Here is a 12,718-nt window from a genome sequence, read left to right on the forward strand (position 1 = left end):
GCAGGGTCCCACGCCTCCCCCACCACTGTGCACCAGCCTTTTAAATACATTGCATTTAAATACACATGTATTTAAAAGGGTGATGCACAGCAGATGGGGGGAAATGGGAATCAACTGTCCCGGCTCACGCTGGGTCCCTCCTGCTGCAGGAGGGTTAGTTCCTGGGCCAGAGATAACCCTATTGTGGATCCCCTGCTTATTGACCAGTCGATGGATTTACCATCAACTAGTCGATAAGTTCATTAAACTAAATTTAACGTCCCTACTATAAATTACCACATCATCCACGTAAGCAGCCGTGTGCTGCTTGTGGGGGTGAAGAACATGGTCTATTATCCAGAGGAATGTGGCGGGGGTGATGTAAACCAAAGGGCCTGGATTGGATCTGTAAGAGCCTGAAGTGGGGGGAGAATGCTGTCTTCTCGGATTCAGGTGTGAGGGGGATCATCTGCCAGTACCCATTGGTTAAGTTCAGGGTGGTGATATATTCTCTCTCTCCGAGATGGCTAAGCAGCTCATTAATCCAAGTTATTGGGTGTGCATCAAATTTTGATATGGTGTAAACTTTGCAGAAATTGATGCAAAAGCAGGTATCAATGCAAAAGTCCCCGTAGGGTTTGGGGACTACTACCACTGGTCGTTTCTTGTCACTGAAGGATGCCTTGATTAACCCCAATATCAACACTGACTGGAGTTCCTGTCTCATGGTCTCTTAGCTTCTGAGGAAGAGGCCCAGGGTTCTCCTGAACCCTAATTCTTGGTTCTGTTTGGATATGGTGGGCCACTAGCTGAGTACGGCATGGTCTGGATGAAAAGACAGATGACACAGTAGCAATCAGTTGTTCTGTTCAGGGTTAAGATAGAGAAAGTCCAGAATTGAGCCAAAGTTGACTCCTTGGTCACCTGCAGGCCTGTGATTAATGGGAAGAGTGACACACACACACACACACACACACACACACACACACACACACACTTTCCCTTCTCCTATTTATTTCGAGTTTTCATATCCCCTTCTCACAACTCCTGTCATCTGAAGAAGTGGGCTGTGCCCACAAAAGTTCATGATACCATCTACATGCTTTGTTAGTCTATACAGTGCTACCAGACCATTTGTTGTTTTTTTTCTGTAACAGACTAACTCGGCTGCCCCCTGAAGCTCCCTTTTCAGGACATCCCAGCCATTCAGTTAATTAAATTGCCTGTAAGGATTAAAACCATAGTGAGTGGGTCCTAGAGCATCTCCAAGCATATTAGGGAAGCAGGGAGTGAGTTGGCAGGAAGCCAGTAGAAGCAATAGAAACAAGAGTGCAGGTTTTTTAATTGGAAGCGGTGACCTTCCTGTCCCAGTTTTTGTGTGTCCAGAGGACAGCTGGGAGACAGGAATTGAGTCAGGGAGCCAGACAAGGAATATCCAGCAACATCTATGCTTAAGGAAGGACTAAACTTGGAACAACAGATATACGAGTAGAAAAGGGAATATTTAGTCTGACGCGATCAGGTTATTTTCTTTATTTTTGAGTTTGTTGAACTTCTCTGTGCTGAGCAAAGATATGATCTCCTACCCTCCCTACAGTGTAACTTTCCAAACTAAATCCCAAGACAGCAATTCTCTGGGTTTTAATCTTTATTTTTTTCAGTTGCTCTGTAACACTTAGCAACCAAGTAATATTAACAAAGTACGTTTTCTTTGTTTTGTTAATAATAATAATCTTTTTAAGACCATAATCCAGAGACGGGCAAGAAAATGGTGGCAGTTCATCAGCGTTAGCCCCTGGTGGGCTGCTGCCGTTTTATTTACCTGCACCTCCGCAAGTACAGACCATTGCAGCTCCCATTGGTCGGGAATAGTGATCCGTGGCCAACAGGAGCTGTGATCCACATCTCTTTGAATGCACAGGTGAATATGACAGCATGAGGGCTCGCCAGGGGTTAACCCTGGTGGACTAGATCTGTTCCATGGGCTGGTATTTGCCCAACCCTGCCATAATTATTCCTGTGTCCTAGAAGGCAGAAGGTTCTGTGTGCACATGCCTAAGACTGCAAAACCAGCTAATAAGAAAAATACAGGGGTTTTCCCCCTAAGCTCTCCAGAGAAAGGGGAAAAAGAATTTGAGGGTACTCACTTAGACTTTACTTAGTCTAAAATAGGACAACTGAAGAACAAATGTTTTAAATAAAATCAGACACGTGCCAGGCAGTTAAAAAAAAATGTGGCCAGGAACACATTCACTGTTTTGTGTTCTATACCCATTATAATTTTCAAAGCCACTTGGATTTTCATGTGGGAAATTAAACAAAAGGTTCAAGCCCTACATTCAAGTACCCTTGTTCATTATTTTTGTTATACAGAACATACTAAACAAATAATTTTATTTCATAATGTAAATAGGACCTAACACTGAGCATTTAACATGGTTACAATAGCAAGATCAGACAAAGAATTAACCTTTCAACAAATAGTTATTTCAGTGTCATTATATCGTCCTAGCTGCGTATCATGACATGCTCCAATTGGTTTATGCCAACAGTTTTGTCAAGGTCATACGCAGATGCAAAGAATATAGTAAAATATTAACTAATGTTCTGCACTTGTTCTGTAGCTTGTTGAATAAGTTCTCTCTCCATCCCCATCTCACCAAATTTGAGGATGAGCCATAACCATCTGAGAGCCACTTAAAAACAGCAAGCACGCACTGCTACTCTACTGATAAAGCTTTAAGGGCCTCACTGAAGCACTATTAGAGAGACACAGGCACTGGACTTACTTTCAGATAATATTCCTGCAACAAAACTAATTACAGTACTGCCCACTGAAACTAGTTTACAATAGGATTGCCAGGTTAAGAATTATCTATAGGGATAAAGCATATGGTAACTTAGGCGAGGAACAGAGGGGGAAGATGCAATGAAATCTAGAGAGAAGATGTACTCTCTTATTTTTAATAATTAGATGGCAAAGGGCCTGGGGTCCAAGGAACAAGTGCAGGTGGCAGCCATGTTGGTGAAGTTCACACTTGTAGCTTACACCTGTTTTTGTCAATTTTCTCTCAACGTTTCTTTTATAAAGGACTCAAAACAGGAGTGAGGGGTGGAATAGCTCATCTCCTCCTTATTTTGTCCATCAATTATGCCTAATATGCAACACACTGATTTTGGTCACTGAAAATCATGTGTGGTAAACACAGAAGCTATGGAACCAGAAATTAACAGTCCTTAACTTTAATTTAAACAAAAAGGCCTATTGGTAAAGTTAATTCAGTTTTTCTGTCTCCCTTTCATATCTTTTCCAATCAACATTTGTTATTCTAGATTACTAGATGATTTACCTCGTGTTGCTGCTTAATTCAATTCATGTTTGGTTTTTGGAAAATAAAATGATAATGTGCGTGTTTCATGCAAATCATTGCTCTGGGGTGGGACTGAGGGATTCAGTATGCAAGCTGCCCAAGGAGAACAGCTTGGGGGCAAGTGAGACGTGCCTCTCCATGGATGCTAAAGCTCTAGTAGGCACAGCCTAGAAGGGAGATCTGTCCACCTGGCTGGAGTACATCCAGGTTTGTCTGCTCCCCACACTTCCCAGTCACAGTGAGGAATGCAGCAAAATATGCACTTTCCCCTCATTCCCTGATCAAGGGGAACAGCCAGATATGTTTCTGTATGTATAAAGGGTGCCTGGGAAGTGGAAGGCTGGGGCCTTGAGGCAGTCCTGGATGGGGGAAAAGGGGAGGGCATGCCCCCAGCCAGCCCCTTTCAGCTGCCTGGTGATTCTGTTTCTTTTCTGTATGGTTTTATGAGAAGCAATCCCATTCCAGGCACATCCCATTTTCCTGGCACAACCAAACCCTCACCTTGCTTTAAGTTATGATAAGAGGAATATGAATACTGAATTTGGTGGTCGTAGCTCTTATAGTTTAGGAGTAGTTCTTGGATAGAAAGACTCGTTCAAATATATAGTAGATTGTGACATTTTAGGAACTTTCACCTACTTTTTACAGTACAGCTCACAGACAGAAAGCTATCAACTTTCCAATTCCAAAAACACAAATATCCTTTCCCCACCCCTCACTCCCTGCCCCTTTCCCATTCTCTCCAGAGGCTTCATCGTTGCTCACTCTATTCCCCCCTCTCTCCATCACTTGCTCTCCCCCACCTTTGCTCACATGCTCATTTTCACTTCAAGGCTCAAACAAGCATATTTATTGTGCAAACAGATGTATTATGCTAAATTCAGGTTTTATTTATTACAGGTCACTAGAGTTGGCAGCAAAATAATGAAAAGGGCTAATTTAAAAAAATGAAATGTCACAGTTTTGCATTATTCTTTCCCTACCCACTTTCCATTTTTTCATAACCAACTCTATGCGTCTTGTCCCTCAAGGTTAATATAATTTTAGACATGGAATTAGGGCCACACATTATCACAGCTGCAATACATCCATTAAAGGCCCACTCCCTAAACCCAAATACAAATCAAGAGAGTACAACCACAGAAACCGCCTCTCCCTGCCCCTGCTTCTCCCCTGCCTGTCTCTTCCCCCAATCAAGGTGACCTAAGGGATGAGTGGGGTAGGGGTCAGCACCGGCAGTGGGGTTCCTCTCCCCCCTGCACTCACCAGCAGCAGCAGGGCAATCAGAGCAAGGCAGCCCCCATCTGCTCACTTTGCTCCCCCAGCTGCAGCGCTCCGCTTCCCAGCTATGACTGCCCCCATCCCCAGAGGAGCGCACTTGGCCCCCGCTGCTGCCAGAGTTAGCAGATGGGAGGCTGAACCCCTGCTGAGGGTGCCAGGCCCCTCCCTACTAATTACCCCACTGGCTGCTAGCTGGCCACTCCTGGATATAGTATTTGGGGGCATATGACCCCTCGTACCCTCCCACGCATTGACCCTGAGCTTAGCTCAATAGCATTTACAGTGTTTTAAACTAATTTTAGTTAAGCTCTCTTATAAAACATATGGCTGCTGATCTACATGGAAAACGTTACTCATTATCTTTGATGAGAGAGCCTCCTACCATCAGGTCACGTCAGCTATGACCCTCGCTTTCATTTTAAAGGTTCTCTATGGCAGCAGCTCTTAACATTTCCAGATTACTGTACCTCTTTCAAGAGTCTGATTCGTCTTACATACCCCAAATTTCACCTCACTTAAGCTATTTCCTTACTAAATTAGAACGTGTCACAGCCTACTATTACTGAAAAATTGCTTACTTTGTCATATTTACCATAGAATTATAAAATAAATCAATTGGAATGTAAATATCGTACTTCCATTTCAGTGTATTGTACATGGAGCAGTATAAACAAGTCATTGTATGAAATTTTAGTTTGCACTGACTTTGCTAGAGCTTTTTATGTACTCTGTTTACGTACATCTAGGCAACTGTCTAGATGAGTTGATGTACCCCCTTTGCATACACTGGTTGAGAACCACTGCTCTATATCTCTGGAACTGTTGTGCTTCAGTTTCACAACTAGAGGTTGGATCTCCCTGGTCCAGCACCCTTGGGACCTGACCAGTCCCAGATGAGGGATTTTGCCAAACCAAGGCTCCCCCAGCCATGGACCAGCTGCTGGACTCCTGGCCAACTCCCGCTTGCCACCAGCTTCACAGCCCTGCCAGTCTCCCCAACTCCTTCCCTGCTATGCCAGGAATCCCATTTGTAGTCCAGCTCCCTGCGCGCCAAGCTCCTGGCTCCACCACGCAGCCCCACTATGATCCTGGTTCTGCTGGGCAGCCCTGCTGTGGCATGCTGGGTTCCTGGTCCCATTATGTTGTGCCTGGCTGCCCAGATGCAGAGCGCCAGCCAGCCCAGCTACAGGGAGTCCAGCCACCAGCCATCCACCGGATAAGTGCCCCATCCCCAACCCCCTCATGACCTCCCTGACCTGGCAAAATCTTTAATCCAGAAAACCTTGTTTCCCTGAGTTGCTGGATTAAAAAGGGTCAAGTGTATCTATAAAAATGGAAGACAAAGTAGGGGTACAGATTAAGATTGGTGAGCTAGGAATAGGTTGAATTTTTAAACACATACAGTACGTGAAAGAGCCTCAAAAAAAGATTACACTGTCTGTACTTTTACAGGGTGTTTATAGAAAGACTGATCCTATAAGCTGTACTGAGTAGACTTTGTCTAATGGCTTGCCAAGTTCATTAAGTAGTTTGCTACATGTGCAAAAACTTTGTTTCATAGTGATGTACTTTAGAAATTATAAAATTCAATAACAGTCATAGGTTTTTCACTTTAAAGACTCAAAATGGTGCAGAATTTTTAGAAAAACATTTTGCACAGAGTCTTCAAAGGCAAAGTTAATATGGGTGTATCAATTACAACAGATATTGATTTTAAAAGCTGTTTGTTTTCAGGGGTATTTAAATTTCATACAAAACAAGTAAGACCCCCAAAGGTGCAAAACCATTACTTTTGTCTTAGTTCAACAAATGTTACCTGGAGATATGTAGCATTTCTTTTCCATTATTTGGAAACAATGTAATTCCAGCCTGAATCAAATGTTATTTGGTACTTTGTAAAATGTGACTTGCATTGTTAAGCAGGGCTTGAAGACTACACCTCTGCAGTTGTTTTTTAAAATCAAGCATTGTGTTGTTCAACTTTCTTAGAAACAGTGATCTCACAAAGTAGGCAGGAACATGCCTGCTTATTTCTTATTTAGACTAGAGACGCTTCTAAGGGACAGCAAGTTTTCAAGAAAGTGAAAATTGTGGCATTACAGCTTGTCAATCCACATGCAACTGATTTCTCAACCCAATTCTCAGCATCACATTCCCCCCCTCCAGAAGTGTAAAATTTTGATACCATAATTTCACAAATTACACATCCAGTATCAAAAATTCACACTATAAAGAATATTTCGTTAGAGGAGACCCAAAAAAGGACTCTTTTTTATCTTTTCTGTGGAAGATTGTAAACTCTTTGGGACGGGGGTTCTCGTCTTCTGCCATGCCTCCAATGGAACGGAGCACACTGGTGGGACTTACTAGTTAAAAACAACAGAAAGGGAACCCACTGGAGGTTTTTTCTTTGAAAAAGTAAAACATACTTGACCTGCCAGCTTGTGACCATTACAGATTCCATGGGACTTTTTAATAGAGTAGCAACATTGTCGTATCTGAGATGGAACTTGGCCAGCACAATTACATGCTTCTTCTTTCAACTCCAAAAATTCTCTACCTTCTTCACTAAGCTACTATAGTAAAATAAGCCTATAAACTTCATCTCCAATAGTGGAGACATTTCTATTGATAAAGGATTGTTTTCCCTGCAAACAGTTCCTTTTATGACCAGGACAAATTGGTACAGTGAATGCAAGGCCACAAGTGCAACATAGAAACAAATTATCTTGTGTACACACTGAAGCCTATATAGCTCCATTTACAGGATACCAGTATTCATTCCACCTGTGTGTAAAATATTCCTACAGTATTTACACATCTGCTTGATTCATTACATACAGTAGAATGACTCTTTTCAGCAGCTTTTAATATAAACTTCCTGTGTCCTGTCATACAATGTAAATCTTTCCATGCTCAAATAATGCAAACAACTCTTAAAAAGGTCAATACAACTTCTTTTATACAAACTATGCTTTTCATATTAGATGGTTGTGTATCCACCACAGAGTTGAGAGACTAATAAACTATACCATATATAATATAATAGTAGTCAAGATGGAAACAACCCATTACAACAGTCTACTCTGCCTTGAAAGACGAGTTTAAAAAAAAAAAAAGATGATCTGTCAAATGTAATTGATCTTAGTCAAAAGGTCTTTGCAGTGTCTGGTTTTTGATTGAGAGTCATTTGAGGAATAAAAATGCATTATGACAAACTTTTATTTAAACAGAAAATCACTGGAAGTAAAAAGAACAGGAGATGCCTTTAGAGCAATGAAAATGAATTAAGTTTCACTTTTACATATCAGATTAAACTCATCAGAGTCTTTGCCATGCAATTAAAGAATGGCTATTTATAACTACCACTTAGCCACAGCAACCCAGTCACAGAAATGTTTCCCAGACTGCTTTATTGTTGTACCAAACAGACTATTCATTCATTTCCTGTCATTTGCAATTACAGCTCTGTAACTGAAATACAGTAAATTACTATGGAATACCTTTGTAAGATGGTTCATTGGGGTTCAGCTGTCACAACAATTACTGTATAATAACAAAAATGATTTTAAAGTGTTCCAGTTCTCTCCCTCTCAAAAAAAAAAAGAAGGAGTAATGTACTTGAAGTAGCTCACTGTGAAGCATATCACAATATAAACATGCAAATGCAGATAAAGGAAAATGACAAAATTGGTCTTTCAGACAAACTCAGCTAAAGGTACTGCCCTCTACTAATAAACTGATATGTATAAACATCTAAATTATTCAAATAAATTGTATTTGTATCAGAAATAATATACAGTGTCTTTCACATCATTTTCTATAAAAGTTCTTTCCCTCACACTAGACAAAGTGGCAGAGCCTTCTGCCTAACCCCTAATTTTAACTTTCATTTTTCAGTATTTTTTGGGCTATTAATATCAAGATACCCACAAGTCACCTAGTGCCAACAGGTATGCAGATCAAGTGTGTCATTCAGCGTTAACCTGAGCATTTTTGGTTGGACCTGTAAAACTATTTTGCAATCCCTCAACTCTCCCAAACAACTGATTCCTGTCTACTACGATCACAACACTATGCGCATGGTTGGGTGTACCATTTTGGGAAAGGTCAATGATGTTTCATTTCAGAACTCCCAAACTTAATTGACACAATTGACATAAAATGAAAGGAGCTATCTGAGCCTGCCAGCCTCCTGCCATAAGAACAAAATTCAGATGTTGTGAAAACACTTAGAAAAAATGTACAAAGAATTCCCAGTTGCTTTCTCTTGAGAAGTTTCTGGAAGGATCACGATGGAGAACAGCCCCACATTCACACTTCTTAAAAAGGCTTCAGGTCCAACCCAGAAAGACCACCTTATTATCATCATTGGTGAGTAAGAAACCCTTGACAATCTAAAGGCAACCTCCAATATTTCAGTCATGCTCTTGGGTCGATAACACCATTCTGTCATACACTCTCTTTCACAGTCTACAGAAAAGCAAAATGAATCAAGAGGTAAATAATTATTTGACTCTTGGGTCACCATTTCATCTATTGTAAATCAGCATAGCTCTACTGAAATTAGTGAAGTTACACTGATATACACCAACTCAAAACTTTGGGTACTGATTGTGCTGAGATCACAGCAGGATTGGAAAGCATATTATCAAAAAAGCATGGCACAGTTTCACTTTTTCTCACACAGCTGCATTTTTCACCATTAAGCTCACCTTCGTTGCTTCCTCTAGAGCCTCTCTTACATTGGAAAGTTCTTTGTCATATTGTTCTTTAAGTTTATCTATCTCCAGGTCATGGTTAGATACTTCCTCTTTCAGTGCTCCTTTTAAAGCAGTAAGTTCCCTTTCTCTTTTTCTCAGTATTTCTTCTTGCTGTTCTTTTGCCATGAATATTTCTTGCAGATCCTGCTTCATTTGCATCAGTTCCTAAAAGATATTTAGAAACCCCCAAATTAACTCATCTCTTCTGTAGCTGGTATTAGTAACTAGAAATTGGGAAGCACCTAATCAGTTTCTATATAATTATAGTATCTTTGGTTATAGTACAAGATATTTTATAACTTTTCTGTCATCTCAACTGGCTCTCCTCCTTCTCTCACAGGCCTTGCTATTGCTCACCTAGATCAGAGTAAATCTAGATTTTTGTTGATGGATGGGTACTGCTCTCCTGATCTTTTTTTCTACTCGTGCTGCATGATTCTGTTCTTAAATATTTTTGTTATTGCCGCCTCTGTAGTAACATTTTCATGTATTGCTCTACATGGACAGTTAAGCAATGGTGTACATATGTGCTTCATACTTGCTCTTGCTGTGGTCAGCTTTTCTTCAGAGTCTTGAATGAGAAGAAATAAGCTCTAATTGACAGAACTTTATCCCTGGATCAGCTCCAGACTCACTGTCACTTTGGAGGAGTCGAACACTCAGCACATTTTTATTCCATTCTGTGGCCCTCGTTGTTCTACTCTGTAAAACTGGGATAAGGCTTACCTGCATTGCAGGTGTGATAGGAGGCTTCATTCATATTTGTAAAATGTTCATTCCCTACAGGGCTGGGGTAGGATAGCCCAGATTATACATTTCTTTGTTTTCTTTTCTATCGGAGTAAAACTAAATGCTAAAATCTGCAGAAAATATAAGCCATGATGAAGGACACAATTGGCCTGAAGGACGGCTCTTGTGTATGCGTTATACCACATACTGCATGTGTGTTTTTCAAATTGGTCAAACCAAGATATCTTTGGCTCCCAGGAGTTTTACTCAAGCCATTCTCTGCTCATTGGAGTCTTTTCCATTGAGAACTCTGGCAGATTTGTTGGGAGGATTTTTAAAATTGCAACAAAATACTTTACATGAAAGTCACTATGTTTTCTTAGTGTGCCCTGTCTCAATAGTGTACTTTCATGTCCAACAAAGAGAGCACTGACCACAAGTTGAAAGATAAACACCAAAACCGTTCATATCTCATCCCAGGGATCTCTACATAAAAAGGAAGCCAGTATCTACTAGCTGGCAATCTTTAACATTAGACGCGGTCTTGTCTCCACAACTCCAATTCAATGGGACACAGATACAGCTGTTCAGGATATTCTCATGCACACTATTCTTGAGCTTTTCTTACTAACCTCAATCAGGACCTCTTTCTCCCCATCCACAGCATGCTTTGCATTATCCAGTTCATCGTGCATTTCAGATAGCTGGTCTTGCAGGTCCCTGATTTCAGTCTGGTGTTGTTCCCGCTCCATCTTCACTTGAAAAAGTCTCATCAAGGGGGAAAAAGAAATGTTTAGGATTATAGCAGTGTTAAATTGTTTTCCAAGTACAATAAGCCTCTGAGGAATTGTTCCTGCTCTCCCACCATGGGATAGGATCAAATGAGGCAGTAACAGTGGAAGCTGGGGAGGGGATATTGGGCATCAACACCCTCACAGAGGAGACTATCTTCATTCAAATGGTAAAAATGGATATTCTCTTATGCAGCAAATATGCTCATATTTATTTACACAATGGTCTAAAAGTACCCGCCTGTACTGGATGACAATGCACTATAAAAATCTACCCACATTAGGACAAAAACATTCAAATTACAAAATTTTAGTTTTACCTCAAATACTCCTAGCTGGCCAGTTTTAAAGTAGAGGTTTTAACACTTCAGGTGATATTAAAAGTAGCACTACTTACTATTGTAGTAGATTAGTGTCTTTTAAGAATCAACTTAGTGGGGAAAGGGAGTGACAGATACATTTAATCTGTAGTATTTAATAGGAATAAACTCCACAAATAGATTTTGTACAAGAAACTCACTCCTCTAAGTTTTGCCTGAGTTCCTTCTCACTTTCTCCTAGACGCTTTTTTAAGGCATCTTTTTCTTTCACACTTTTGTCAAGTTGCTGTTGTAGATCTTTCAGAGTTGCTCTTGTAGTGTCTCTCTCTTCTTTGGCATTTTGCTGATTCTAAATTGTACACATTGAAAGTATAAAAAAGCTGAGGTACCATGCTAACAACAAAAACCAAAGGCCTTGTTTTTAAAAAGGTAGGAAAAGATTTACTCAATATTTAATTCTCTCTCAATTACAGTATTATATTTCTTAGACTATGAACGCTCATAACAGGACCTGTACTGGAGAAAATAAGCTTGGTTTATGGACTTGTATTAGAAATATGAAAAGGAAACGTTCTCAGTATTAGCCAGTCTTTACTACACTGATCGCTATCACAGTTTTCAAACACACTACACGGTCTAATACAACTAGATTGCCTCCAGAGCCTCTTCAAGTGCTTTTTAGCACGCAATCATTTTGAGTTCCAGATTGAAAATGAATGCTATACCTGTTTTATCAGCAACTACATGAACTGTAACAATATTTCTCCTACTCAAAATATGTCTCACCATAATTAAAGATTTTTAAGCTCTACTTTTGCAGCTATTTAACAAAGTTTCACCTATGTAATTCTCTATCATGGCATCCCAAAGGGCTATGTGAAGCAAACAATGGGGTGAGATTATTTTTAGAAAAGCACATGCTTAAAAAAGAAGAATCTCCCATAAATGCAAAAGTGTAACCATATGATGCAAAATGATCTCACTTGTTATATATATATATATATTAAGGATGTACGCAAATTCCACCCACTAGTATGAGAACATTAGTATGATTTAACATATATTTATGGATACATAAACAATTATTTCTTTTTGAATGTAGGAAATATGAGAAACCCACAGAATCTTCTACGTTTTCCACTCAGAACCCCATCAAATAATCTCTTCACATAAAAGGTCCAAAAATCAGAGCCCTGAATTATATATTTACAATCATTATTTAGAGACAGAATGTTTACTGAGATGTTTAGCATAAAGTATACAGTACATAGGAGAAAATGTTGGCTTTATCAAGACGATTATCACTTATTTAGAACATCACATTTGTAATACTACAGGTTGAACCTCTCTACAACGGCACCCTCATGAGCAGGTGGGTCCAGAAAATAACTAGATTATGCTAGAAAAAAATAGAGAATTTGCCAAATCACAGGAAGTCAATATTGTAATGAGTGGGTTTCTTTATTTTGCCAAGGTGAATAAAC

General features: G+C 40.0%; 1 protein-coding gene across 7 annotated transcripts in view; it reads right to left on the bottom strand.

The window, feature by feature from the left end:
- CGNL1 (cingulin like 1) overlaps positions 1-12,718 on the bottom strand; it is a 134,925-nt gene that overhangs the window by 64,223 nt on the left and 57,984 nt on the right. For all 7 annotated transcript variants that reach the window (XM_025190061.3, XM_075897322.2, XM_075897323.2 and 4 more), the window contains 3 exons: positions 11,435-11,583; positions 10,756-10,891; positions 9,347-9,559 (listed from right to left, as the gene is read on the bottom strand). In XM_025190061.3, the coding sequence (XP_025045846.3) occupies positions 9,347-9,559; positions 10,756-10,891; positions 11,435-11,583 (498 nt within the window). The remainder of the gene's footprint in view (positions 1-9,346; positions 9,560-10,755; positions 10,892-11,434; positions 11,584-12,718) is intronic.

Source organism: Pelodiscus sinensis, chromosome 14 (assembly GCF_052426305.1).
Source record: "Pelodiscus sinensis isolate ZL-2025 chromosome 14, ASM5242630v1, whole genome shotgun sequence".
Lineage (NCBI taxonomy): Eukaryota > Metazoa > Chordata > Testudines > Trionychidae > Pelodiscus > Pelodiscus sinensis.